This window comes from Oscarella lobularis, chromosome 6 (assembly GCF_947507565.1).
Source record: "Oscarella lobularis chromosome 6, ooOscLobu1.1, whole genome shotgun sequence".
Lineage (NCBI taxonomy): Eukaryota > Metazoa > Porifera > Homoscleromorpha > Homosclerophorida > Oscarellidae > Oscarella > Oscarella lobularis.
Window position 1 is genome coordinate 638,073 of NC_089180.1, and position 27,112 is coordinate 665,184.

General features: G+C 41.6%; 4 protein-coding genes and 1 long non-coding RNA gene across 8 annotated transcripts in view; 3 read left to right on the plus strand and 2 right to left on the minus strand.

Moving 5' to 3' along the window:
- The first annotated feature begins 3,103 nt into the window (after positions 1–3,103).
- LOC136188224 (uncharacterized) lies at positions 3,104–6,982 on the plus strand. 2 transcript variants are annotated; one of them, XR_010670163.1, is made up of 9 exons: positions 3,104–3,173; positions 3,857–3,984; positions 4,037–4,125; positions 4,176–4,256; positions 4,323–4,576; positions 4,631–4,734; positions 4,789–4,892; positions 4,951–6,819; positions 6,889–6,982. It is a non-coding gene; the product is annotated as an uncharacterized lncRNA (long non-coding RNA). The 2 variants fall into 2 exon arrangements; XR_010670162.1 differs by having other exon boundaries at positions 4,176–4,576.
- Positions 4,637–7,432, minus strand: LOC136188223 (AP-3 complex subunit beta-2-like). Its single transcript, XM_065975949.1, has 7 exons — positions 7,293–7,432; positions 7,164–7,239; positions 7,037–7,111; positions 6,883–6,978; positions 6,718–6,813; positions 6,533–6,660; positions 4,637–5,440 (listed from the first exon to the last, which is right to left on the minus strand). The coding sequence occupies exons 1-7, from the start codon at positions 7,415–7,417 to the stop codon at positions 5,293–5,295; spliced, it is 744 nt and encodes a 247-aa protein (XP_065832021.1). The 5' UTR covers positions 7,418–7,432; the 3' UTR covers positions 4,637–5,292.
- A 1,203-nt stretch (positions 7,433–8,635) lies between these two features.
- On the minus strand, positions 8,636–10,132 carry LOC136188543 (uncharacterized). Its single transcript, XM_065976277.1, has 3 exons — positions 10,032–10,132; positions 9,398–9,920; positions 8,636–9,180 (listed from the first exon to the last, which is right to left on the minus strand). Exons 2-3 carry the CDS (start codon positions 9,916–9,918, stop codon positions 8,808–8,810), a joined length of 894 nt encoding a protein of 297 aa, XP_065832349.1. The 5' UTR covers positions 9,919–9,920; positions 10,032–10,132; the 3' UTR covers positions 8,636–8,807.
- A 151-nt stretch (positions 10,133–10,283) lies between these two features.
- LOC136187887 (vacuolar fusion protein CCZ1 homolog) lies at positions 10,284–13,205 on the plus strand. Its single transcript, XM_065975602.1, has 13 exons — positions 10,284–10,372; positions 10,437–10,534; positions 10,587–10,680; positions 10,738–10,815; positions 10,867–10,914; positions 10,963–11,046; positions 11,104–11,155; positions 11,202–11,325; positions 11,380–11,461; positions 11,522–11,589; positions 11,646–11,921; positions 11,983–12,132; positions 12,347–13,205. The coding sequence occupies exons 2-12, from the start codon at positions 10,461–10,463 to the stop codon at positions 11,984–11,986; spliced, it is 984 nt and encodes a 327-aa protein (XP_065831674.1). The 5' UTR covers positions 10,284–10,372; positions 10,437–10,460; the 3' UTR covers positions 11,987–12,132; positions 12,347–13,205.
- A 131-nt stretch (positions 13,206–13,336) lies between these two features.
- LOC136188144 (importin-5-like) overlaps positions 13,337–27,112 on the plus strand; it is a 47,838-nt gene continuing 34,062 nt past the window's right edge. For 2 of the 3 annotated variants that reach the window (XM_065975875.1, XM_065975877.1), the window contains exon 1: positions 21,779–21,869. Coding sequence is in view for 1 of the 3 variants with exons in the window: in XM_065975876.1 (XP_065831948.1) it covers positions 14,628–14,669; positions 14,724–14,849; positions 14,895–14,970; positions 15,033–15,077; positions 15,130–15,220; positions 15,291–15,397; positions 15,940–15,983 (531 nt within the window). In the remaining 2 variants the exon portion in view is untranslated. Of the gene's footprint in view, positions 13,471–13,774; positions 13,874–13,927; positions 14,006–14,055; positions 14,217–14,405; positions 14,670–14,723; positions 14,850–14,894; positions 14,971–15,032; positions 15,078–15,129; positions 15,221–15,290; positions 15,398–15,939; positions 16,031–21,778; positions 21,870–27,112 lie in introns of those variants that run through there. The other variant, XM_065975876.1, reaches the window with a different exon arrangement.

Here is a 27,112-nt window from a genome sequence, read left to right on the forward strand (position 1 = left end):
TCCTTCCTATATATACAAAACAAATAAAAATGTATACATATATATATATAAATATACGGGTAAAAAATTCCTCACCATTTGATGAGAAAGTTTAGTCCGCCGTTTTCGTCTTTGCTAACGCACAAGATTTCTTCGACGGTACTGTATATCCCAAATCGCAGCCGCCTTCCTCCTCCAGCGTCTCGCATCGAAAGTGCTCCTCCGGTTTCCATAGGAGGAATTCGCATCGCCCGTCGGACAGGGGAAGTTCCTCGCGTACGCGTTTGCCTCGCTTTTTCGACATGACGGAAAGGGAGACCGTTGGCTCGAAGTATCACGTGGTATTTCGATTCCCGGACGCGACCATCGCGACTCTTTCTCCGCGCGTTTCAACGCCTTCTACCCCGTCGCACGATGTACATCCAGTCTCTGGAGACGCAAAATCCGAACAGTCTCAAATTCATGCTGGGGCGAACGGTCCTCGGCGAAGGAACGGCCGATTTCGCTGGCTGGCTGGCTGGCTGGGCTCCCTTTTTAGCCGAGACTGCTATTAGGTTTCCTTATAAATATCTCATAAACGTAGCATCCTAATGTTTACTTGCCATATTGTGTAGGGATTTGGATGGCCTGCGCGTTTGGGTTCCCAGTGAGTCGTTTGGACGTTGGTGGAGCACAGTATCAATGGGCATCAATGTTTCTGCTGCATTGAGTTCAATTGTCTTTGCCGCTACTACGAAAGCATTGGGTTGGCGATTCGTCTTCTTTGGAGCGGGTGCTGTCGGCTTGGGCATGTCAGTTGTCATCTTCCTGATCACGCGAGACTCATCCGAGTCTGTTGGTCTAAAGTCTATCACGTCAGAAACAAGCAATTCCTCAGCGGAAAAGAAACGCTTTTCGTTGCGAGACGTGTTGTCTGATTGGTTTCTTTGGGTGCTGAGTGGCAACTACCTTCTTTTCTACGTGGTCAAGACGTCGATAGCAGATTGGAGTCAAATGTACCTGATTCAGTACCGCGAATTTCCGGCTAGCTTTGGTACGTGGGAAAGAAGGGAAGGGGAAACGTTGAAGGTCTCTTGTATTATGTAGCCGCATACGCTATTGGGATGTTGGAAGTGGGAGGAATTGTGGGCAGCTTAGTGGCGGGCTTCTCATCTGACTTCATTGTGTCCAAGGTAAGAGAACCAATCCGAGTCAAACGTTTCCTTTTATTTATCAGTAGATGGCTCGTTTGGGAGTTTTTGCTAAGCTCATGCTGAATCAAAAGCCTGGAACTGACATGAACATACCAAGAGTATCGTCTAAATCCTAGTCATATTGTTTGCAGTTCTAAACTGATTTTTTCCTCTAGGTCTTGCTGGATTTTGTGTTAGAGCAGATCGGCTTTCACCTGTCTCGACGCCAGGTAATCGATTGGCTTTATGTCAAGTCTTCTTGCCATAGTGACACCGTGACTTCAGTTTGTCCAAATAATGCACCTCATTGAAGGCTTTGACATGATGGCACTCAATTTAAAATATTTGAAATACAAGGCTCCCGGACGTCCGAAGGGCAAAAAGAATGTCTCACTTTGGTGTGATGCTAGCCTGGAGATCCTAACTTAGATTTCATCTGTTTGTTTAGGTGGAAGTACGCCTTCAATGCAGTTCTTAAGCAGAGAGTTTTTTTGGAGCCGTCCGCGAGTAGGGGAGGAGGTTTAGCACCCATTGGAGTTCTTCAGGTACGTTTTTAGGAGAAGCAAAGAATATTATGTAATTATTTATTTTTTATTTTTCGTTTATTAGTTTGATTTCGTCCCTAGGACTTGTTTGGGGAGCGCTATCAGATAAGTGCACTGTAGTTTTAGGTGTTGTAAGGGCTTTGTTTCCCGTGTGTTGTGCAGGGAGGGAATCGAGCGAGAAGACGGGTCAGTGTTATAAGGTGCTGTCTGGTTTTAAGCCTTCAACTATCCTAAATTTCCTTTAGCTAGGAGGGCTTGGTTGGAGGAGAATGGAGGAGAGGACCGCAAGCGTGAAGGGGGAGGAAGGACAATCGAAAAAGGAAAAAGAAAAGATCGAGAGAAGGAGTAATACCTTGGGGTATGAATTTTATTCTTAGTTTTCATTTTTTATTTCTTTTAGCTCGGGGGGGATGCAACTGGAAGGAAGAGGAGAAGGACAACGGGCGTGAGGGGAAAAACAAGGGAAGGACAATTGAAAGGGAAGAGGGAAGATCGATGAACAAAGTGACGACATGAGGTATGGATTTTGTTCTTAGATTTCATTTATAATTCTTTTCAGCTAGGGGGATGTGACTGGAAGGAAGAGGAGAAGGATAACGGGCGTGAAAGGAAGGGGAAGGGGAAGGACAAATCCGAATAGGAAGATGGAGGATCGAGGAAGAGTGACGACATGAGGTATGGTTGTTATTCTTAAGTTTCATTTTTAAGTTATTAGTTAGGGGGATGCAATTGGAAGGGCGCGGAGAAGGACAACGGGCATGAAGAGAAAGGAATCAAGGGAAGGGAAGGACAACCAAGGGGAGGGAGCGGGAAGAAGATCAAGAGTATGAGGTGCGGAATTTATCATTGTTAGTGAGGATTGGGGGTAAGGCCCGGATATTGAAAATAAATGTGGTTGTAATTAGGATTGATAAGGGTAAGGGGTTAGGGGTAGGATTAGGATTAGGAGATGGAATTGGGGATAGGGGGTCCCAGTTTAAGTGGTGTCCCGGATAAGAGAAAATTTTTCACTTTCTATCGACCGGGGGTCACCCGCGACAGTGGCTTAGTCGGCCCATATCCTCTGGGTCCCAGGGGGGCGAACCCCCCTATACCCCCGAGGATATATCTGGGGCTGGCTAAGCCCGGAGCGGGGCCACCACCAAGTACTGGGGTGAAGGTTTAGGGTTAGGGATCGGGTTAGGTACAAAGCAGACGGGGAATAGGCGATCAGACGGTGTCAAACTTTCACAGGGAAAGTTTTCGACGTTTTGACCGTGTAAAGATCGTCCTTTCTTCTCGTATTTGCTTTAGAAGTGTTGTCACGCTATTGTAGTGGCGTGGCGATGTGAAAACCCGATTATTAATAAGTAATTTGTGACGTCAGTATGTTAAACCGATGAGATTACGTGCGCATGTTAGCGCGCACTTGTCTGTCGCTGGAAGATCGGTTTTCGGCTCGAATTCGACGAGGCGAAGTTTCGAACGACGTCCAAAGGTAAGTATTAGAAAGTTTCGAAGCCTTTAGAGCGTTCGTTATCGAGCGAAACGCTCGCGCGAGCGCTTCGCGTCGCCAGATGACGGCGCCGGCCTCGAAAGGTGAATTTCTCGTTTTGAAATGGTGCAAAACGAGGAGTTTGAAGCGTTTTAGAACGTTTCGCGGGGATTCGCGTCGTTTTTAGTGTCGTTTTAGCCGATTTCGTATGCGCGAAAAAGGGGGCGTGTCACTTTTCTTTCGCGTGCGATAAACGGCAGACGGCGTATCGGATGCCGTCAAGAGGCGGTAATTCGTAAACTACACCATATGCGCTTTCGAATGGTGTGCCGTTTGTCGTCGTGCGACGCGGCGTCGCCGAGTGGCGGCACGGCGAAGGTGGTGCGGTTTTCGTGTACGCGCGTAGGCGTATTTGTTTATTTCGCTCAAATTAGTGTCGATAATTGGCGAAAAATGGTAAACGTAGTACCAGGTCTTGTAGATTAGACCGTGGCGAATCGAATGGCACCGGTGCGGTGCTCTTGCTACGTTTCGTTTCGAAACTGTGTAGATTTTCGCGAGCAAAGTCGCGATTTGGAAAATCGACTTTTGTTTTTTTGGGGGGGGGGGGGGGGGACAGTACGTTTTTAGAAACCCAAATATATGTTGTACAGAATTATTTATTCTTTTCTTTCTCGTTGTTTTAGTGTTATTCTACCGGTGGGGGCTCATTCCAGGGGTTCTATCAGATAAGTGCCTCGTAGTTTTATGTGTTAAAGGGGCTTTGTTTTTTGTGTGTTATATAGGAAGGAGGTCGAGCGGAAGTTAGCATAAGGTATCGGTTTATTTTTAGTTTTTGGATTATTTTTTATTCTCTTTTTATCTAGGGAGCTCACTTGGAAGGAAGAGAAGAGAACAGAAGACACGCACAGGGACGGAAAGGGATCGACAAGAAGTGGAGGAAGACTATCAATAGGTACAGAGTTATTTTGCATTTGCTTATCACAATTAATTCCTTTTAATTAGGGGCACTCAACTGGACGGAGCGAGTATGCCGGAGAAGGGCAAAGGACACGTATAGGGGAAAAGGGGACGGTAAATGAGAAGGTGATATTTTTACGTGGAAATCGAGAACGACACTTTCTCCGCAAAGCGGAACAATCGTTTTTCCAGCAGGATCTGATAACGAGACGTTGACCATCAATATTCTCCCCGATCCCACGCCTGAACTCGCGGAAGACGTCGCCATAACGCTCACCGACGTTTTGGGTCGAGGCGGAGTACCGATTGGATCGGACTTGGCTCGCGGTGCAACGATCGAGCAAACGCTCGCCTCGAGCGTGATATCTGTTGCGGCAAACGACAACCCCCACGGCGTCATCAATTGGTCTCCCTCTTCGGCGACGGTGAACGTTAGGGATCGATCGGTATGGGGAATAGATTTATTTTTAGCTTTTGTATTCATTTTATTTTATTTATAGGTAGAGAGATACAGTAGGGAGAGAAGAGATAAGGACTCACAAGGACGAGGGGAAGGGACTGGAAATTGGAGAGGAGAGAGAAGGAGCACGTCAGGGATCGATCGGTATGGGGAATAGATTTATTTTTAGCTTTTGTATTCATTTTATTTTGTTTATAGGTAGGGAGATGCAATAAGGAGAGAAGGGGTGAGGGCTCACGAGGACGAGGGGAAGGGAATGGGAATTGGAGAGGAAGGAGAAGGATCAAGTTACGGATCGATCGGTATGGGGAATAGATTTATTTGTAGTTTTTGTATTTATTTTATTTTTTATATATATAGGGGAGATACAATAGGGAGAGAAGGGATACGGACTCACGAGGACACGGGGGAGAAGATGGAAATTGGAGATGAGGGAGAAGGAGCAGGAGCAAGCTAGGGATCGATCGGTATGGTGAGTAGATTTATTTAAGCTTTTGCATTCATTTTAATTTTTCTTAATTTTTCAAAACAAGGATCGTTGGTGTAAGATATATAGATTAGGGGTAGGATTACGATCTATTAGGGGTAGGTTGAGGATTAGGGGTTAGGTTGGGATGGATTAGGCGTACGCGAACAGCTGTCTACCGTACATCGCGCGCGCGTTCGCAAAATAAAACAAACAGACAATCGCGCGCGTGTGTGCTAAGAGTCTAGTACCGAGCATGGGATCGGAGGCCGCAACCTCCGGCGCCGAAAAACCGCACGACGTTCGACGAGCCTTATTCGGTTGGATATTGGTCGTCGGCGAACCCGGATAGACGACGCCACTTGTCGTCGTGGCAGGATAAGTCTGAAACATGATCATCATATGGATAGTTACGCGTAGCGGAGACGACGTGTCTATATATACGCTACGGGGCCCCGCAAAGCCGCGAGACGTCTTCCCACCCAGTGCAGAATTGAACTATTAGATCAGAGTGAATTGGATAATAATGCCCAGCGTGTGTACAGTACGTGCATGTCGCGCGCGATTTTTATTGTATTGTCGCGCGCGGAAGGCCCCCCTGCGCGCCGGGGGTCACTCCCCCATCTCATTCATCGTAGTCGCTATGTTACGGGTTAGGGTAGCGTCTCGCGGCGGGTTGCGTGGAATGCGGCGGTTAGAGCGACGATAATTGCGATTAAACGGCCGCAATCGTCTCCCAAAGGGCCTCGAGGGATCGCGGAACCCGCCTCGATCTATTTATGGTCGAGCTGATCGCGCGCGCGGGGCTTAGAGAACGAGCCAATAAAATTGAAGCGTTGGGCCTTCAATCGATAGCGTGAGACAGCGGTTTCGACCTCATCGGGCTTACCACTTCACCCAATCAATATCCAATTGTAGAATTAAGCGGTCTACACTGAGGGGGCCCTTGGGGCTTTGAATCGATTACGGAAACTGCACAAGTGACTCGTCCACTTTTCTACGGGTAGGAAACGATTACGTACGACACGGGATCGCGACAGAACATGCTTGGCATTCCCCCCGGTCGAACGACCAGTTGTTATTGATCGTATCGATGCTCGAGACACGCGCCGCGCGCATTCTGCGGCGAACTAAAAATAGAACGATGCCGCGCGTTATGCGGAACACCACACGCGACCGTGCACGTGTCGTCGACGTTGTTACGCAAAAAGGGGAGGAGAAAAGAAAAGATCGCCCCCGTGAAAGGGAAAACATCCTCAGGGCGAACGGTACGCGTACACGGCGACTCTAATGCGAAGCCCTCTCAGCTGACGCATTCATTCCAATGCAAAATTTAAAGAAAGGGGGGGCCCCACTAGGGAAAAAATGCACTCACAAAAACATTTTCGCTAACGGCCGACCACGACGCCGAATTCGGATGTAGAGCGCGTGCGCGTCGAGATCCGCGGGAACGATGAGAAGAATGCATAGGGATACCTGTTGACGAAAGGCGTCGATTCGCGATCGTTTCGATGACGACGACGACGGAATATCGCCGCTCGCGTCGTCGTTGGTATTGCGTGAGCCACCGTCTTTCTCACAAAGGCAGACATGTCAGTCACACACTGAACACAGATGGTGAATGCATGATCAATCGGTCGGCCGATGGGTGATGAACCTACCTCCTTCAGCGCAAGCATCATAATAGGCACAATAACGGGAACGCGTATGCTTGAAAGTACGCGCAAAGCGCTGGCACGAATCAATTGATTTGGATCCTAGACGTAATACAGGTCGGGGGGGGGGGTCGATCAAGTGGCTATTTTGATATGTCTCTGTCTCTCTGCCTTCAGAGCTTTCTGAAAGGTGCTGATGGAGAGAAGAGCGAGATCCGGTTCTTCTTCGGCATAGCGCATCAGGTAAACGTAAACGAGTTTCTTGATCTAATTGAACAAAATATACCAATTTGATCTATTTGCATACATGTACGCGCCTTCTTACTTCGGGATTTTTCGACACGACGTTCTTCACGACGGCCGGGAACAGAGCGGAGACGTTTCGGCCTTTGGCGATCATCTAGAGATGCGTCACGTGACCGCGCTTTCGCTTCGCTGTTTCGCCCGCTTACTCCTATGATTCGCTTCATCGATTCGAGTTTTTGGCCGTCCTTGTTGCCGTCGAGCATCTTCTTTAGCTCTTCCAATCTAGAACAAACGACTGGGGTCTCGTCTCGACGCGATTATTCGCGCGAGCTCGCCTTGTCTGATCCGACGAGAAAAAGCCTCCCGTCATGTCGCGATCGACATCGACCGTAGCGGCACTAAACGAGGAAGAGCTGTGACCTCCTTCCATTGAGTAAGGAGTCCCAGAGACGCCTGCCATGCTTTCGATGCGTACGTATGTGGAGAGGTCATGTGATTCCTCGGAGGGCGTGACGCGCTATAATAAATACAGTAAATGCCTATCGTCCGCTCAACTGTCCCGAAAAAAAGAAATTGTAGTCAATTTTCAACAAGAATTGCGCCAAGTGCGACGAGCTTTGACAGTTTGTACGCTGCATAGAATTTTGAACAGTAGCGACGATTGCCTCTCAAACGCCTGCGCAACACATTAAATAAAATTAAATAATAATAATACCACAGCAAAAACAAGGACCTACTTTTCCTATTTTTCCTGCCTGAGCAAGATCGCGTTCGGTCAACTGCAGTCCATACGACAGCAAAGTGCACAGCTGCAGACTAAGATCTAAGATTTCATTCAAACTGCGAGCTATCTGTAAACAATCCCGAACCAAAATTTGCATCACCCGAGACCTAAATAATAACTAGTTGCCGTTACTCCAGTCATGAAATGAGAACAATTTATTTGTTGTATGTAAACTAACCATGTGACGGTTACGGTGAAGTTTTTATCCGGGTACCTAACGTCGAGCACTCAGCCATCCCGGATAGGAAAAAGTGTTTATCCGGGTACCTAACGTCGAGCATTCAGCCATACAGGGTTTCTTCTAGTATGCTGAGGATACCATCTATCGTCATCTCGAACCCGCTTTGGAATTTCAACTGGAGATGAATAGATTGTCCAAGTTTAATATACAGGCTGTTCCAACCTCCAATCACACCATGCATCTGTACCTTGGCTCAGCGAAGGTGCCCCGAGATTTTCGTCACTGGTCGATGTTTAATAACACGTTATGCCTTTCGCTGACTAAGCAACGCTCTTTTATACGAATCAAAGAGGAAACGCGACTATCGATGACTCACAAATGTTCGAGACGGGAGACAGTGTGTGGAGCCTACGCTCATCTGTTTTAGGCCAAATGGCTCCGACTGGAAATGACGGAAGTGGAGCGGCTACGTCAATCGCTTGCGCTACAAATACTACTCTATTCTCCATCCTGCTTCAATGATATGCATATTGCTTTGTTTCGTTACACGGTCTCATGTATACATAATACAGTATCTCCGCCTCAATTGATGTCTTCTAATCCTACAAGGTGTGCAATGCAGCAAATGAACAGAAGTAGTACATAGTGGGTGATGATGGCGGTGTACTTTATTTCACTGCCTTCCGCTCAGGGTGACATTATAGAACGCACTGAACGATACTAACCAAATAATTTTTTCCGCGTGTCAATCACAAACAACGTGCCCATGCAAAGCAAGCGAGTCCAAAGCCAAAAAGAAAGTTAAGCGCGCAAGAAGCGCAAGAAACGAGGAGGAAGAGGAAGAAAAAACTCTCTGCAGAGATGAGGAAAAAAGGAGCGAGGAGATCAACACGAAGACGGAACGTGGTCACGTGACACGAAAATAGGCGACTTGACGACGGGCACGACGACGACGACGTGCATTCGTTGGCGATCGCGAATTTCCTGCGCGGGTTTCGCCGTCGGAAGAGGCGCCATCGTCGTCGCGGTCGTCGTCGGCGCGACGACGACGGCGACGTCTTCCTCGTCGCGTTGCTTTTGTCGTTCGTGCATTTTCATGTGCCGATGGAGTTCGTCGGATCGCGTGAATCGACGATTGCAGTCGGACATCGGACAGACGTACGGCTTTTCGCCCGTGTGCGTGCGCCGATGCGACGACAGGTGATCCGAACGCGAAAAGGCGCGACTGCAGTGTTCGCACACGTGCGGTTTGATGCCGCTGCAATGCAAGAGAGAGGGGGATTCGGTGACGGGTTCCTCGAAAGGGGCCCTTCTTTGAAAAAAGCGCGCGGATACGTCGCGAAAACGGAACAAGAGGGCGTTTTCTGTTTTGACTTCGCTTCGACGGAGCAGGAAGTGAAACGGGGGCCCCCCACTCTCGTAACACGCCCTCGCGAAAACGAGAACCACACCCCCCTTCCCGAACCCCTTCGTACTTGTGCTTTCTCTTATGACGCGTCAATTCGTCGCTGCGCGTGAATCGTCGACCGCAGTCGGGATGATCGCAGGCGAACGGCTTTTCGCCCGTGTGAGTGCGATAGTGCGCCTCCACGTGCGACGATTTGCTGTACATTTTACCGCAAGACGGATAGGAGCAGTGGTACTGTCTCACGCCCTGCTTGATATACGACGGCGAACCGGTCGACCCGCGAGGGGGTCCCCCCGTCGATGGAACGACGTGTTCGGCTTCCGATTCGCTTGTACTGTTTCCTTCTTCGGTCGTTCGATGGTGGTGATTCGCGTTCGTCGCTTCTCGCGTGACGTCGCTCGCTTTCGCGCTCATTGTTCGTCGTTCGAAAGCGCTCGTTCGTTGGAACGCAACCGGAAGTCGAACGTTCAAAAGATCGGTTGCGTTTCGATGATCCTGCTGCTGTTGATCGATTCCGAGTTGGCGTAGTATGCTCGCTGCTTCCAGGTGTTGAGCGTCTCTCTCCGTCTGCAGGGTCGCCGCTGTCATACCTGCGCGAAAGGAGAAAGAGGGGGGTGTTCACTCCTTGGGCCGGGCAGGGATAGCGCGCGAGAGCACGACGGCGCAGGTCTCTTCGTTTGCTTCGAACGTAGGTAACGTACCGCTCGTTGCCCCGCGCGCTTTGGAAACTGACCGTGACGATAACTTCACCGCGTGGCGTGCGCGCCCAGGGACGCAATACGCCCACGCGCCAACGCCCACAATTGAAAATCAAAAATCAAAACAAGGACAAAGTTTTAATTAATCAGGGATTATCGAGTCAATTTCCAAAATACTTCAAGTTGAGAGTTTAAACTTTTAGCGCGCGCTTCAGATTCAATATGGCGGCCGAACCGCCTTCTCTCTAACGCTTTCTCTGCCTGCAAGAACAAGTTCGAGGCGCTATCCGACGCTTTTGAACTTTTTCATTTACAACTCGACGTTTGGTCCAAGAGAGGGGCAGGTGAGAGCTTGCACGAGTCCATTTGAATTTTCACTGCCCCTCCGATCTCATCCACGACCCGCAGGAACACGAGAAGATCTTGTTCTATATGCCCGACGACGTTTCGTTAGACACGAAAATCCGCAACCTAGGACTCAGCGAGGCAATGGTCAAATTCACCGAGTATATGATCTCCCCTCCGTGTGTGACGATTCTGTGCAAAGAGTCTTTGCAGAACGTTTTCACCCGATCGGCCGTGTGATTCGGTGCACACACAGAGGAAGCGGCAGCTCTTTTTTCAACCGGAGCCGGACTACTGGATGATCATGGTAGGAGAAGAAGGGCCAAAAATAGAGAAAAAAAAACCAATGTACTGTATGCGCTAGACGGTTTCGTTGCCTGCATTCGAAAGAAGAACTAAAGATGATAAGACAGTGGTCGAATATAGGGAAGATGACGTGCAAGTAATACCTTCCTCTATTGCTGGAGTAGAAGTGTGATTTTGACCTTTTTAGGATTCTGTTTACAGCGCAGTATTGAAACTCTCTTACAAGATGTTTAGAGTGAGACGCGTGTCTCCTTTCTCTTCTGACGTCCAATTTTCTTTTTAGCTCTTCCACAGCACGTTTGCTGCCATCGTTTCCTCCGACGGAAAAGTCGGACTTGTGAAGCGACTTCACAGTTTCTTTTCTAAGGTAGAGAGTTTCATAGTTTTAGTTTTGGATTTTCGGCTTATGGTGTTCATTTTCCAGTATATTCCCGCATTGAAATGGAATCATCTGGACCTCTTGGACGTTTACGCAGGTTGGATATTTAGATTCTTTCTTTATTCTGAAGCACGGATGCTTAGGAATTTCGTTTTTGCCGTTGGACAAGCACACTTTTCTTCGAATACAGTCCTTTGTCAATCAGACGGAACAAACGTTTGCTCAGATCAAATACACGGCATTTTTGCACACAGATCAAATCGTTTGGTATATACACCGAGACTCGGAAATAGCCGATTGCATATAGTTCTTTTCTTCCAGGAGTGGTTTAGAGCAAGAAGACATGCGCGTCGTTTATAAATATCTGACAACGAGTTTACTACCAAGTCAACTCAACTCCGAAGTAATTCCGCAAAAGGGGTTTGTTTTTTAATTAATTAGGCAACCTTTCTCTGTTTCTTAGACGGGTATGCCTATTCCAGGAACAGGAAGATCGCCACCTGCCAGAGATCAATCAGCACATTCTGGATGGTAGCTTAATTAATTTTTGGTAGCGACTGTTTACACCAATGACGATTTGACTAAAGGTTTCTGACTGGTCCAAAGGACTTGAAAGATCCCACGAAACCAATCAAAACACCAAAGATCTATGTCAATAAGACAATGCGTCGACGAGAGATATTTGCTGACGAGAAAAACCTAAAGATTCTTCTTCGGCACGCTGGTCGTTTTTTATCGGACACGTCCTTATCTTCTATGAAGGATCCCACGACGTTAAAGTCGACTCCAGTGTTACGATTTAGGTTGTTGATACGTTGGCGAATTCGACGACTGCAAAGACGGATCGGACGAGTGGAATTGCAGTAAGACGAATGATTTTGTGAGATGTTTTCGACGTCGTCGATCTTTTTTCTTTTTTCTTAGCTAAACTGTGCACTTTCGAACGTTCGTCGAATTTGTGCGGCGTTTGGAACGTGAGCGACGAGGGAGATCTGACGTGGAGTCGTCAGTCTCGCTCGTCGAGTCCGTTTTCAACCGGTCCCAACGTTGATCACACTATCGGCGCCAGACAAGGTAAGGAAGTGTGGAGGTGGGGTCTTAGCGTGACGTTGCTCTCAGAAGAATTTTCGCGTAAACGCACCGATTTTGCGATCGCGTTTTACGAAAGTGTTGTGCAGAATTCACTTCGTAGCCGATTCGCGCGTTTCCCGATTCGAAACGACGAACTTTTGTCGTCTTTTAGCCGCAATTATACGGGTCCTGTTTTCATTGCAGTCTTTCTTTATAGGGCACTATCTCATTTCGACGGTTTCCGCGTCTCGTCCTGGCCAACGAGCGATCCTAACGACGGCCTCTCGCGCGACCTACACGTGGTGCAAAGTCCACTTCGCCTACTACGTCTACGGCTCGGACGTCGGCACGCTCGAAGTCATGCTCAAAACCGATCAAGGATCCGAGATCCAACTGTGAAGTCGATTGGGCGACCAAGGCTCGCAGTGGAACCAGGCGAGCGTCAATTTGCCGCAGACGAACGGCAACGCGTACGCCGTCCGCTTCGTCTTCACGTCGACGGGCGGCTATCGCGGCTACGTCGCTCTTGACGACATCGCCTTGGACGAATGCGCGATGCGACCGTCGCTCGTGCCGCCGACGACGCCGGCGATCCAGCTCGCGTTTCCGGCGGGAACGTGCGGCTTCGAGTCGTCGATGTGCCACTATTACAATCTGAAGTCGAACGGCGTCGATTGGGTGCGACGCGCCAGCGCTACGCCGTCGTTCAACACGAGACCGATCGTCGATCACACGACGGGAAAGACTTCGGGTCACTACGTCTATATCGAGTCGTCTGGCTTGCCGGCGAATAGCACGACGATGTTGGAAAGTCCGGTTTATCAATCTACGGAAAATGTGCGGAATGCGATTCACTTTATCATCTCTATGGATCCGACATCGGCACGCTCGAGGTTATCGTTCAAGATCTGAACTCGCATCAGAGTGTGGATGCGATCGGGTAACCAAGGCAACGGGTGGCATCACGTTGTTTTGTTCTAATTGTACTGCATGTACTTACTGTGTTTGTCGTTGATTGTGTTGTATCTGAACAATCTCGCAGAGGAACGGGATTCCTCCAATATTCTCCTTCAATATCTATGATTGCAAATAATAATATCCACTTGGCATCCGGGAGCGCATCCGTGGTCTACCAAACTACCAATCCGTCAGTCTACATTCACGTCACAGACCACGTGACGCCGCCATTTTAAGGACCAGTCGATAGGCGGAAATGAGCTCTCCTGCCTCGAATCTTTAGTTTCGCTGCTTCGGCAGTCGTTTAATAGCTTCTGTAGATATAACTAGACTAGGCGATCGAGCGCTGGAAGAGCAACTTCACTCGTAGGAGGTTAGACGAAGGTGGGCGTTCCTCTCGTTCGCGCCTACTTAGCCCTATCTCCTATAAAACGGCAGCTATGGTTTTTTCGCATTTACTAGTGTTATAACGTAGTAAATGCCCTACATTTTCGCTTAAAATGCGAAAATGAATTTTTACTCGTCGATTTCTGGCAAAAAATGAGAAGAAGTTGCTCTGTTGTTCTAATCTGTAACGGAGCTATGTTCATTAAAATAACTACGAGCTCAGAAAGAGATATAGAGACTCTTTCTAAGAACGCTGGGCCTTCTAAAAGTGGGCGCGGTGACAAAGTGTCCCGTATTGTAGACTGACGGATGGATCTGGATCTGGGCGTTCATTTCGATCAGCTTCTACACCAACTATACTGTACTTACCGATGACAACCAAGTGCGAGAAGCTGCGGAGGTGAGCGATCGAATGGTCGATCGGGGCTCCGCTTCGGGAACCCTGTCGATTTAGAGCACCTACAATGGTCTACCGACTTCCCTTCGACTCGGCGGGCTCGTAAAGTCTCTTTGCGGCGACGGAGATAACAAGGTAAAAAACAATTCGCAGCAAATCGCACGGAAATATCGCCTCGCGTGCAGATCCGACAACTTTCGGCGGTTCTCCTTCGAAAAATCGCTCTAGTCGTAATGAAAGAGAACGACGAAGGCTCGCCAATCGACCCCAACGTGATGAACGCCGTCAGAGCAGCACTTCTAGCCCGAGTCCAAATCGAAGAAGACAAATACAAGATGCTCACAGGGTAATACTTGGAGATACACTAACAGTAGCATCTGTACTTACCTATATAGCATGACTGTAGACTATAAGCACTCTTCTACTTTTTTGCTTATGAGGCTTTGTTTCGATTAAAAATCATACTATACTAAATTCATATAATTGTCTCACGTGACATCTTAATCGGTATTTTATTGATTGTCTATGTTTTTAGAGTTTGAGAACCCTTGGCAGGAAGTTCTGACGTTCCTCTTCGAGTCATCCAAGTCGGACGTGCCGAATTTGAATCTGTGCTCCTTGCGAATTCTGAACAATTTCCCGGGAATTTTCGGCGAGCAGGAGGCGCGCTATCGTCTCGTCGTGAAGGAGATTCTTTGGAAGGCCATGGATAAGAAGAGCGACAAAGTCCAGCAGATGGCCGCTCGAAGATCATCAAATGCAAGTTCAATTCGCCGAACTGATTCCCGCTGCTCTGCAAGTAGGAAAAAGAAAGCAATTGATCAGAAATATTTAGTAATTCACTTTATATTAGATTATCGAGAAGAGTGCCGTTGTTCAAGAGGACGATGAAGCGATAAAGAGTTTTATTGAATTAGCTGAAAATTCGCCGAAAGTCCTGCGACCGTTTGTGCCTCAATGTTTTGATTTAATGCTAAAGGCAAGAACCTCAATACCAATTTATTTACATTGACGTTTATATTAGATTTGTGGTACAAATGAGTTGGAGGAATTGTGGCGTCATCTTGGATTTGAGTTCATCGTGAGTTTGACAGAAGAAGGTCGGTTGCTAAGAGTATAGTGCTGCGTATGAATGTGCTGTCTAATTCCTCTTTTGCACCAGTTCCTGCGAGGGTTCGAAAGCACCACAAATACATTGAGCCTATAGGTATTACGTTTAAAAACGCTTCTATCTGAGATCAATGATTTTGATTCTATAGTTCAGCAAGCGTTGGCGTTCATGGTCGATCTCGACGACAACTTGGAAACGTGGAGCAAAGAAGAAAGTATAGACGACGAAGATAACGATAGGTAATTAAATAGCTTGAAATAACCAACAACTGAAGTTGCATGCATGTACCTATTTCTTTGTTACTTTAAGTGGTTCTGTAGTCGGCGAGACTGGCCTTGATCGTCTTGCTTGCGCTTTGGAAGGAAAGGCTATCTTGCCTCACGTAACGCCTGCAGTATCTCAAATGCTTTGTCACAGTGAGTAGACTCCTATAGTTCAAAGTTTCGGCCCTCAACTTCATATTTAGTTCTTTAGAATCAAAGTTTAGGCCCTCAACTTCATACTTAGTCCTTTAGAATCAGAGTTTAGGCCCTCAACTTCATATTTAGTCCTTTATAATCAAAGTTTAGGCCCTCAACTTTATACTTAGTCCTTTAGAATCAAAGTTTAGGCCCTCAATTTGATATTTAGTCTTTTAGAATCAAGTTTAGGCCCTCAACTTCATATTTAGTCTTTCAGAATCAAGGTTTACGCCCTCAACTTCATATTTAGTCCTTTTGAATCAAGTTTATGCCCTCAACTTCATATTTAGGTCCTTAGAATCAAAGTTTAGGCCCTCAACTTCATATTTAGTCCTTCAGAATCAAGGTTTACGCCCTCAACTTCATATTTAGTCTTTTATAATAAAAGTTTAGGCTCTAAGCTTCATATTTAGTCCTGTAGAATCAAGTTTAGGCCCTCAATTTGGTATTACGTTTAAAAACGCTTCTATCTGAGATTAATGATTTTGATTCTATAGTTCAGCAAGCTTTGGCGTTCATGCTCGATCTCGACGACAACTAGGAAACGTGGAGCAAAGAAGAAAGTATAGACGACGAAGATAACTATAGGTAATTAAATAGCTTGAAATAGGCCCTCAACTTCATACTTAGTCCTTTAGAATCAAAGTTTAGGCCCTCAATTTGATATTTAGTCCTTTAGAATCAAGTTTAGGCCCTCAACTTCATATTTAGTCCTTTAGAATCAAAGTTTAGGCCCTCAATTTGATATTTAGTCTTTTAGAATCAAGTTTAGGCCCTCAACTTCATATTTAGTCTTTCAGAATCAAGGTTTACGCCCTCAACTTCATATTTAGTCTTTTAGAATCAAAATTTAGGCCCTCAACTTCATATTTATTCCTTTAGAATCAACGTTTAGGCCTTCAACTTCATATTTAGTCTTTTAGAATCAAAGTTTAGGCCCTCAATTTGATATTTAGTCTTTTAGCATCACGTTTAGGCTCTCAACTTCATATTTAGTCCTTTAGAATAAGTTTAGGCCCTCAACTTCATATTTAAGTCGTTAGAATCAAAGTTTAGGCCCTCAACTTCATATTTAGTCCTTCAGAATCAAAGTTTAGGCCCTCAACTTCATATTTATTCCTTTAGAATCAAAGTTTAGGCCCTCAATTTGATATTTAGTCTTTTAGAATCAAGTTTAGGCCCTCAACTTCATATTTAGTCTTTCGGAATCAAAGTTTACGCTCTCAACTTCATACTTAGTCCTTTAGAATCAAAGTTTAGGCCTTCAACTTCATATTTAGTCCTTTAGAATCAAAGTTTAGGCCCTCAACTTCATATTTAGTCCTTCAGAATCAAAGTTTAGGCCCTCAACTTCATATTTAGTCCTTTAGAATCAAAGTTTAGGCCCTCAATTTGATATTTAGTCTTTTAGAATCAAGTTTAGGCCCTCAACTTCATATTTAGTCTTTCAGAATCAAGGTTTACGCCCTCAACTTCATATTTAGTCTTTTAGAATCAAAATTTAGGCCCTCAACTTCATATTTATTCCTTTAGAATCAATGTTTAGGCCCTCAACTTCATACTTAGTCCTTTAGAATCAAAGTTTAGGCCTTCAACTTCATATTTAGTCCTTTAGAATCAAAGTTTTGGCCCTCAACTTCATATTTAGTCTTTTAGAATCAAAGTTTAGGCCCTCAATTTGATATTTAGTCTTTTAGAATCAAGTTTAGGCCCTCAACTTCATATTTAGTCTTTCAGAATCAAAGTTTAGGCCCTCAATTTGATATTTAGTCTTTTAGAATCAAGTTTAGGCCCTCAACTTCATATTTAGTCTTTCAGAATCAAGGCTTACGCCCTCAACTTCATATTTAGTCCTTTGGAATCAATGTTTAGGCCCTCAACTTGATATTTAGTCTTTTAGAATCAAGTTTAGGCCCTCAACCTTATATTTAGGTCCTTAGAATCAAAGTTTAGGCCCTCAACTTCATATTTAGTCTTTTAGAATAAAAGTTTATGCCCTCAGCTTCATATTTAGTCCTTTAGAATCAAGTTTAGGCCCTCAACTTCATATTTAGTTCTTTAGAATTAAAGTTTAGGCCCTCAACTTCATATTTAGTTTTTTAAAATTAAAGTTTCCGCCCTCAACTTCATATTTAGTCTTTTAGAATCAAAATTTAGGCACTCAACTTCATATTTATTCCTTTAGAATCAACGTTTAGGCCTTCAACTTCATATTTAGTCTTTTAGAATCAAAGTTTAGGCCCTCAATTTTATATTTAGTCTTTTAGCATCACGTTTAGGCTCTCAACTTCATATTTAGTGCTTTAGAATAAGTTTAGGCCCTCAACTTCATATTTAAGTCGTTAGAATCAAAGTTTAGGCCCTCAACTTCATATTTAGTCCTTCAGAATCAAAGTTTAGGCCCTCAACTTCATATTTATTCCTTTAGAATCAAAGTTTAGGCTCTCATTTTGATATTTAGTCTTTTAGAATCAAGTTTAGGCCCTCAACTTCATATTTAGTCTTTCAGAATCAAAGTTTACGCTCTCAACTTCATACTTAGTCCTTTAGAATCAAAGTTTAGGCCTTCAACTTCATATTTAGTCCTTCAGAATCAAAGTTTAGGCCCTCAACTTCATATTTAGTCCTTTAGAATCAAAGTTTATGCCCTCAATTTGATATTTAGTCTTTTAGAATCAAGTTTAGGCCCTCAACTTCATATTTGGTCTTTCAGAATCAAGGTTTACGCCCTCAACTTCATATTTAGTCTTTTAGAATCAAAATTTAGGCCCTCAACTTCATATTTATTCCTTTAGAATCAATGTTTAGGCCCTCAACTTCATACTTAGTCCTTTAGAATCAAAGTTTAGGCCTTCAACTTCATATTTAGTCCTTTAGAATCAAAGTTTTGGCCCTCAACTTCATATTTAGTCTTTTAGAATCAAAGTTTAGGCCCTCAATTTGATATTTAGTCTTTTAGAATCAAGTTTAGGCCCTCAACTTCATATTTAGTCTTTCAGAATCAAGGCTTACGCCCTCAACTTCATATTTAGTCCTTTGGAATCAATGTTTAGGCCCTCAACTTGATATTTAGTCTTTTAGAATCAAGTTTAGGCCCTCAACCTTATATTTAGGTCCTTAGAATCAAAGTTTAGGCCCTCAACTTCATATTTAGTCTTTTAGAATAAAAGTTTATGCCCTCAGCTTCATATTTAGTCCTTTAGAATCAAGTTTAGGCCCTGAATTTGATATTTAGTCTTTTAGAATCAAGTTTAGGCCCTCAACTTCATATTTATTCCTTCAGAATCAAAGTTTAGGCCCTCAACTTCATATTTAGTTCTTTAGAATCAAAGTTTAGGCCCTCAACTTCATACTTAGTCCTTTAGAATCAGAGTTTAGGCCCTCAACTTCATATTTAGTCCTTTATAATCAAAGTTTAGGCCCTCAACTTTATACTTAGTCCTTTAGAATCAAAGTTTAGGCCCTCAATTTGATATTTAGTCTTTTAGAATCAAGTTTAAGCCCCCAACTTCTTATTTATTCCTTCAGAATCAAAGTTTCGGCCCTCAACTTCATATTTAGTCCTTTAGAATCAAACTTTAGGCCCTCAACTTCATATTTAGTTCTTCAGAATCAAAGTTTAGGCCCTCAACTTCATATTTAGTCTTTTAGAATCAAAGTTTAGGCCCTCAATTTGATATTTAGTCTTTTAGAATCAAGTTTAGGCCCTCAACCTTATATTTAGGTCCTTAGAATCAAACTTTAGGCCCTCAACTTCATATTTAGTCTTTCAGAATCAAAGTGTAGGCCATCAACTTCATATTTAGTCTTTTAGAATAAAAGTTTATGCCCTCAGCTTCATATTTAGTCCTTTAGAATCAAGTTTAGGCCCTCAACTTCATATTTAGTCTTTTAGAGTCAAAGTTTAGTCCCTCAACTTCATATTTAGTCCTTTAGAATCAAACTTTAGGCCCTCAACTTCATATTTAGTCCTTTAGAATCAAGTTTAGGCCCTCAACTTCATATTTATTCCTTCAGAATCAAAGTTTAGGCCCTCAACTTCATATTTAGTCCTTTAGAATCAAAGTTTAGGCCCTCAACTTCATACTTAGTCCTTTAGAATCAAAGTTTAAGCTCTCAACTTCATATTTAGTCCTTGAGAATCAAAGTTTAGGCCCTCAACTTCATATTTAGTCCTTCAGAATCAAAGTTTAGGCCCTCAACTTCATATTTAAGTCGTTAGAATCAACGTTTAGGCCTTCAACTTCATATTTAGTCTTTTAGAATCAAAGTTTAGGCCCTCAATTTTATATTTAGTCTTTTAGCATCACGTTTAGGCTCTCAACTTCATATTTAGTCCTTTGAATCAAAGTTTAGGCCCTCAACTTCATATTTTATCTTTTAGAGTCAAAGTTTTGTCCCTTAACTTCATATTTAGTCCTTTAGAATCAAACTTTCGGCCCTCAACTTCATATTTATTCCTTCAGAATCAAAGTTTAGGCCATCAACTTCATATTTAGTCCTTTAGAATCAAAGTTTAGGCCCTCAATTTGATATTTAGTCTTTTAGAATCAAGTTTAGGCCCTCAACTTCATATTTAGTCTTTCAGAATGAAGGTTTACGCCCTGAACTTCATATTTAGTCCTTTGGAATCAAAGTTTAGGCCCTCAATTTGATATTTTGTCTTTTAGAATCAAGTTTTGGCCCTCAACTTCATATTTAAGTCGTTAGAATCAACGTTTAGGCCTTCAACTTCATATTTAGTCTTTTAGAATCAAGTTTAGACCCTCAACTTCATATTTATACCTTCAGAATCAAAGTTTAGGCCCTCAACTTCATATTTAGTCCTTGAGAATCAAAGTTTAGGCCCTCAACTTCATACTTAGTCCTTTAGAATCAAAGTTTAAGCTCTCAACTTCATATTTAGTCCTTGAGACTCAAAGTTTAGGCCCTCAACTTCATATTTAGTCTTTTAGAATCAAAGTTTAGGCTCTCAATTCGATATTTAGTCCTTCAGAATCAAAGTTTAGGCCCTCAACTTCATACTTAGTCCTTTAGAATCAAAGTTTAGGCCTTCAACTTCATATTTAGTCCTTTAGAATCAAAGTTTAGGCCCTCAACTTCATATTTAGTCCTTCAGAATCAAAGTTTAGGCCCTCAACTTCATATTTAGTCCTTTAGAATCAAAGTTTAGGCCCTCAATTTGATATTTAGTCTTTTAGAATCAAGTTTAGGCCCTCAACTTCATATTTAGTCTTTCAGAATCAAGGTTTACGCCCTCAACTTCATATTTAGTCTTTTAGAATCAAAATTTAGGCCCTCAACTTCATATTTATTCCTTTAGAATCAATGTTTAGGCCCTCAACTTCATACTTAGTCCTTTAGAATCAAAGTTTAGGCCTTCAACTTCATATTTAGTCCTTTAGAATCAAAGTTTTGGCCCTCAACTTCATATTTAGTCTTTTAGAATCAAAGTTTAGGCCCTCAATTTGATATTTAGTCTTTTAGAATCAAGTTTAGGCCCTCAACTTCATATTTAGTCTTTCAGAATCAAGGCTTACGCCCTCAACTTCATATTTAGTCCTTTGGAATCAATGTTTAGGCCCTCAACTTGATATTTAGTCTTTTAGAATCAAGTTTAGGCCCTCAACCTTATATTTAGGTCCTTAGAATCAAAGTTTAGGCCCTCAACTTCATATTTAGTCTTTTAGAATAAAAGTTTATGCCCTCACCTTCATATTTAGTCCTTTAGAATCAAGTTTAGGCCCTCAATTTGATATTTAGTCCTTTAGAATCAAGTTTAGGCCCTCAACTTCATATTTATTCCTTCAGAATCAAAGTTTAGGCCCTCAACTTCATATTTAGTTCTTTAGAATCAAAGTTTAGGCCCTCAACTTCATACTTAGTCCTTTAGAATCAGAGTTTAGGCCCTCAACTTCATATTTAGTCCTTTATAATCAAAGTTTAGGCCCTCAACTTTATACTTAGTCCTTTAGAATCAAAGTTTAGGCTCTCAATTTGATATTTAGTCTTTTAGAATCAAGTTTAGGCCCTTAACTTCATATTTAGTCTTTCAGAATCAAGGTTTACGCCCTCAACTTCATATTTAGTCCTTTTGAATCAAGTTTATGCCCTCAACTTCATATTTAGGTCCTTAGAATCAAAGTTTAGGCCCTCAACTTCATATTTAGTCCTTCAGAATCAAGGTTTACGCCCTCAACTTCATATTTAGTCTTTTATAATAAAAGTTTAGGCTCTAAGCTTCATATTTAGTCCTGTAGAATCAAGTTTAGGCCCTCAATTTGGTATTACGTTTAAAAACGCTTCTATCTGAGATTAATGATTTTGATTCTATAGTTCAGCAAGCTTTGGCGTTCATGCTCGATCTCGACGACAACTAGGAAACGTGGAGCAAAGAAGAAAGTATAGACGACGAAGATAACTATAGGTAATTAAATAGCTTGAAATAGGCCCTCAACTTCATACTTAGTCCTTTAGAATCAAAGTTTAGGCCCTCAATTTGATATTTAGTCCTTTAGAATCAAGTTTAGGCCCTCAACTTCATATTTAGGTCCTTAGAATCAAAGTTTAGGCCCTCAACTTCATATTTAGTCTTTTAGAATCAAGTTTACGCCGTCAACTTCATATTTAGTCCTTTGGAATCAAAGTTTAGGCCCTCAATTTGATATTTAGTCTTTTAGAATCAAGTTTAAGCCCCCAACTTCTTATTTATTCCTTCAGAATCAAAGTTTCGGCCCTCAACTTCATATTTATTCCTTTAGAATCAAACTTTAGGCCCTCAACTTCATATTTAGTTCTTCAGAATCAAAGTTTAGGCCCTCAACTTCATATTTAGTCTTTTAGAATCAAAGTTTAGGCCCTCAATTTGATATTTAGTCTTTTAGAATCAAGTTTAGGCCCTCAACCTTATATTTAGGTCCTTAGAATCAAACTTTAGGCCCTCAACTTCATATTTAGTCTTTCAGAATCAAAGTGTAGGCCATCAACTTCATATTTAGTCTTTTAGAATAAAAGTTTATGCCCTCAGCTTCATATTTAGTCCTTTAGAATCAAGTTTAGGCCCTCAACTTCATATTTAGTCTTTTAGAGTCAAAGTTTAGTCCCTCAACTTCATATTTAGTCCTTTAGAATCAAACTTTAGGCCCTCAACTTCATATTTAGTCCTTTAGAATCAAGTTTAGGCCCTCAACTTCATATTTATTCCTTCAGAATCAAAGTTTAGGCCCTCAACTTCATATTTAGTCCTTTAGAATCAAAGTTTAGGCCCTCAACTTCATACTTAGTCCTTTAGAATCAAAGTTTAAGCTCTCAACTTCATATTTAGTCCTTGAGAATCAAAGTTTAGGCCCTCAACTTCATATTTAGTCCTTCAGAATCAAAGTTTAGGCCCTCAACTTCATATTTAAGTCGTTAGAATCAACGTTTAGGCCTTCAACTTCATATTTAGTCTTTTAGAATCAAAGTTTAGGCCCTCAATTTTATATTTAGTCTTTTAGCATCACGTTTAGGCTCTCAACTTCATATTTAGTCCTTTGAATCAAAGTTTAGGCCCTCAACTTCATATTTTATCTTTTAGAGTCAAAGTTTTGTCCCTGAACTTCATATTTAGTGCTTTAGAATCAAACTTTCGGCCCTCAACTTCATATTTATTCCTTCAGAATCAAAGTTTAGGCCATCAACTTCATATTTAGTCCTTTAGAATCAAAGTTTAGGCCCTCAATTTGATATTTAGTCTTTTAGAATCAAGTTTAGGCCCTCAACTTCATATTTAGTCTTTCAGAATGAAGGTTTACGCCCTGAACTTCATATTTAGTCTTTCAGAATCAAGGTTTACGCCCTCAACTTCATATTTAGTCCTTTGGAATCAAAGCTTAGGCCCTCAATTTGATATTTAGTCTTTTAGAATCAAGTTTAGGCCCTCAACCTTATATTTAGGTCCTTAGAATCAAACTTTAGGCCCTCAACTTCATATTTAGTCTTTCAGAATCAAAGTGTAGGCCATCAACTTCATATTTAGTCTTTTAGAATAAAAGTTTATGCCCTCAGCTTCATATTTAGTCCTTTAGAATCAAGTTTAGGCCCTCAACTTCATATTTAGTCTTTTAGAGTCAAAGTTTAGTCCCTCAACTTCATATTTAGTCCTTTAGAATCAAACTTTAGGCCCTCAACTTCATATTTAGTCCTTTAGAATCAAGTTTAGGCCCTCAACTTCATATTTATTCCTTCAGAATCAAAGTTTAAGCCCTCAACTTCATACTTAGTCCTTTGGAATCAAAGTTTAAGCTCTCAACTTCATATTTAGTCCTTGAGAATCAAACTTTAGGCCCTCAACTTCATATTTAGTCCTTCAGAATCAAAGTTTAGGCCCTCAACTTCATATTTAAGTCGTTAGAATCAACGTTTAGGCCTTCAACTTCATATTTAGTGTTTTAGAATCAAAGTTTAGGCCCTCAATTTTATATTTAGTCTTTTAGCATCACGTTTAGGCTCTCAACTTCATATTTAGTCCTTTGAATCAAAGTTTAGGCCCTCAACTTCATATTTTATCTTTTAGAGTCAAAGTTTTGTCCCTGAACTTCATATTTAGTCCTTTAGAATCAAACTTTCGGCCCTCAACTTCATATTTATTCCTTCAGAATCAAAGTTTAGGCCCTCAACTTCATATTTAGTTTTTTAGCATCAAAGTTTAGGCCCTCAATTTGATATTTAGTCTTTTAGAATCAAGTTTAGGCCCTCAACTTCATATTTAGCTTTTCAGAATGAAGGTTTACGCCCTGAACTTCATATTTAGTCCTTTGGAATCAAAGTTTAGGCCCTCAATTTGATATTTTGTCTTTTAGAATCAAGTTTTGGCCCTCAACCTTATATTTAGGTTCTTAGAATCAAAGTTTAGGCCCTCAACTTTATATTTAGTCGTTCAGAATCAAAGTGTAGGCCATCAACTTCATATTTAGTCTTTTAGAATCAAAGTTTAGGCCCTCAATTTGATATTTAGTCTTTTAGAATCAAGTTTAGGCCCTCAACTTCATATTTAGTCTTTCAGAATCAAGACTTACGCCCTCAACTTCATATTTAGTCCTTTGGAATCAATGTTTAGGCCCTCAACTTGATATTTAGTCTTTTAGAATCAAGTTTAGGCCCTCAACCTTATATTTAGGTCCTTAGAATCAAAGTTTAGGCCCTCAACTTCATATTTAGTCTTTTAGAATAAAAGTTTATGCCCTCAGCTTCATATTTAGTCCTTTAGAATCAAGTTTAGGCCCTCAACTTCATATTTAGTTCTTTAGAATTAAAGTTTAGGCCCTCAACTTCATATTTAGTTTTTTAAAATTAAAGTTTCCGCCCTCAACTTCATATTTAGTCTTTTAGAATCAAAATTTAGGCCCTCAACTTCATATTTATTCCTTTAGAATCAACGTTTAGGCCTTCAACTTCATATTTAGTCTTTTAGAATCAAAGTTTAGGCCCTCAATTTTATATTTAGTCTTTTAGAATCAAGTTTAGGCCCTCAACTTCATATTTAGTCTTTCAGAATCAAAGTTTACGCCCTCAACTTCATACTTAGACCTTTAGAATCAAAGTTTAGGCCTTCAACTTCATATTTAGTCCTTTAGAATCAAAGTTTAGGCCCTCAACTTCATATTTAGTCCTTCAGAATCAAAGTTTAGGCCCTCAACTTCATATTTAGTCCTTTAGAATCAAAGTTTAGGCCCTCAATTTGATATTTAGTCTTTTAGAATCAAGTTTAGGCCCTCAACTTCATATTTAGTCTTTCAGAATCAAGGTTTACGCCCTCAACTTCATATTTAGTCTTTTAGAATCAAAATTTAGGCCCTCAACTTCATATTTATTCCTTTAGAATCAACGTTTAGGCCTTCAACTTCATATTTAGTCTTTTAGAATCAAAGTTTAGGCCCTCAATTTGATATTTAGTCTTTTAGCATCACGTTTAGGCTCTCAACTTCATATTTAGTCCTTTAGAATAAGTTTAGGCCCTCAACTTCATATTTAAGTCGTTAGAATCAAAGTTTAGGCCCTCAACTTCATATTTAGTCCTTCAGAATCAAAGTTTAGGCCCTCAACTTCATATTTATTCCTTTAGAATCAAAGTTTAGGCCCTCAATTTGATATTTAGTCTTTTAGAATCAAGTTTAGGCCCTCAACTTCATATTTAGTCTTTCGGAATCAAAGTTTACGCTCTCAACTTCATACTTAGTCCTTTAGAATCAAAGTTTAGGCCTTCAACTTCATATTTAGTCCTTTAGAATCAAAGTTTAGGCCCTCAACTTCATATTTAGTCCTTCAGAATCAAAGTTTAGGCCCTCAACTTCATATTTAGTCCTTTAGAATCAAAGTTTAGGCCCTCAATTTGATATTTAGTCTTTTAGAATCAAGTTTAGGCCCTCAACTTCATATTTAGTCTTTCAGAATCAAGGTTTACGCCCTCAACTTCATATTTAGTCTTTTAGAATCAAAATTTAGGCCCTCAACTTCATATTTATTCCTTTAGAATCAATGTTTAGGCCCTCAACTTCATACTTAGTCCTTTAGAATCAAAGTTTAGGCCTTCAACTTCATATTTAGTCCTTTAGAATCAAAGTTTTGGCCCTCAACTTCATATTTAGTCTTTTAGAATCAAAGTTTAGGCCCTCAATTTGATATTTAGTCTTTTAGAATCAAGTTTAGGCCCTCAACTTCATATTTAGTCTTTCAGAATCAAAGTTTAGGCCCTCAATTTGATATTTTGTCTTTTAGAATCAAGTTTAGGCCCTCAACTTCATATTTAGTTTTCAGAATCAAGGCTTACGCCCTCAACTTCATATTTAGTCCTTTGGAATCAATGTTTAGGCCCTCAACTTGATATTTAGTCTTTTAGAATCAAGTTTAGGCCCTCAACCTTATATTTAGGTCCTTAGAATCAAAGTTTAGGCCCTCAACTTCATATTTAGTCTTTTAGAATAAAAGTTTATGCCCTCAGCTTCATATTTAGTCCTTTAGAATCAAGTTTAGGCCCTCAACTTCATATTTAGTTCTTTAGAATTAAAGTTTAGGCCCTCAACTTCATATTTAGTTTTTTAAAATTAAATTTGCCGCCCTCAACTTCATATTTAGTCTTTTAGAATCAAAATTTAGGCACTCAACTTCATATTTATTCCTTTAGAATCAACGTTTAGGCCTTCAACTTCATATTTAGTCTTTTAGAATCAAAGTTTAGGCCCTCAATTTTATATTTAGTCTTTTAGCATCACGTTTAGGCTCTCAACTTCATATTTAGTGCTTTAGAATAAGTTTAGGCCCTCAACTTCATATTTAAGTCGTTAGAATCAAAGTTTAGGCCCTCAACTTCATATTTAGTCCTTCAGAATCAAAGTTTAGGCCCTCAACTTCATATTTATTCCTTTAGAATCAAAGTTTAGGCCCTCATTTTGATATTTAGTCTTTTAGAATCAAGTTTAGGCCCTCAACTTCATATTTAGTCTTTCAGAATCAAAGTTTACGCTCTCAACTTCATACTTAGTCCTTTAGAATCAAAGTTTAGGCCTTCAACTTCATATTTAGTTCTTCAGAATCAAAGTTTAGGCCCTCAACTTCATATTTAGTCCTTTAGAATCAAAGTTTATGCCCTCAATTTGATATTTAGTCTTTTAGAATCAAGTTTAGGCCCTCAAC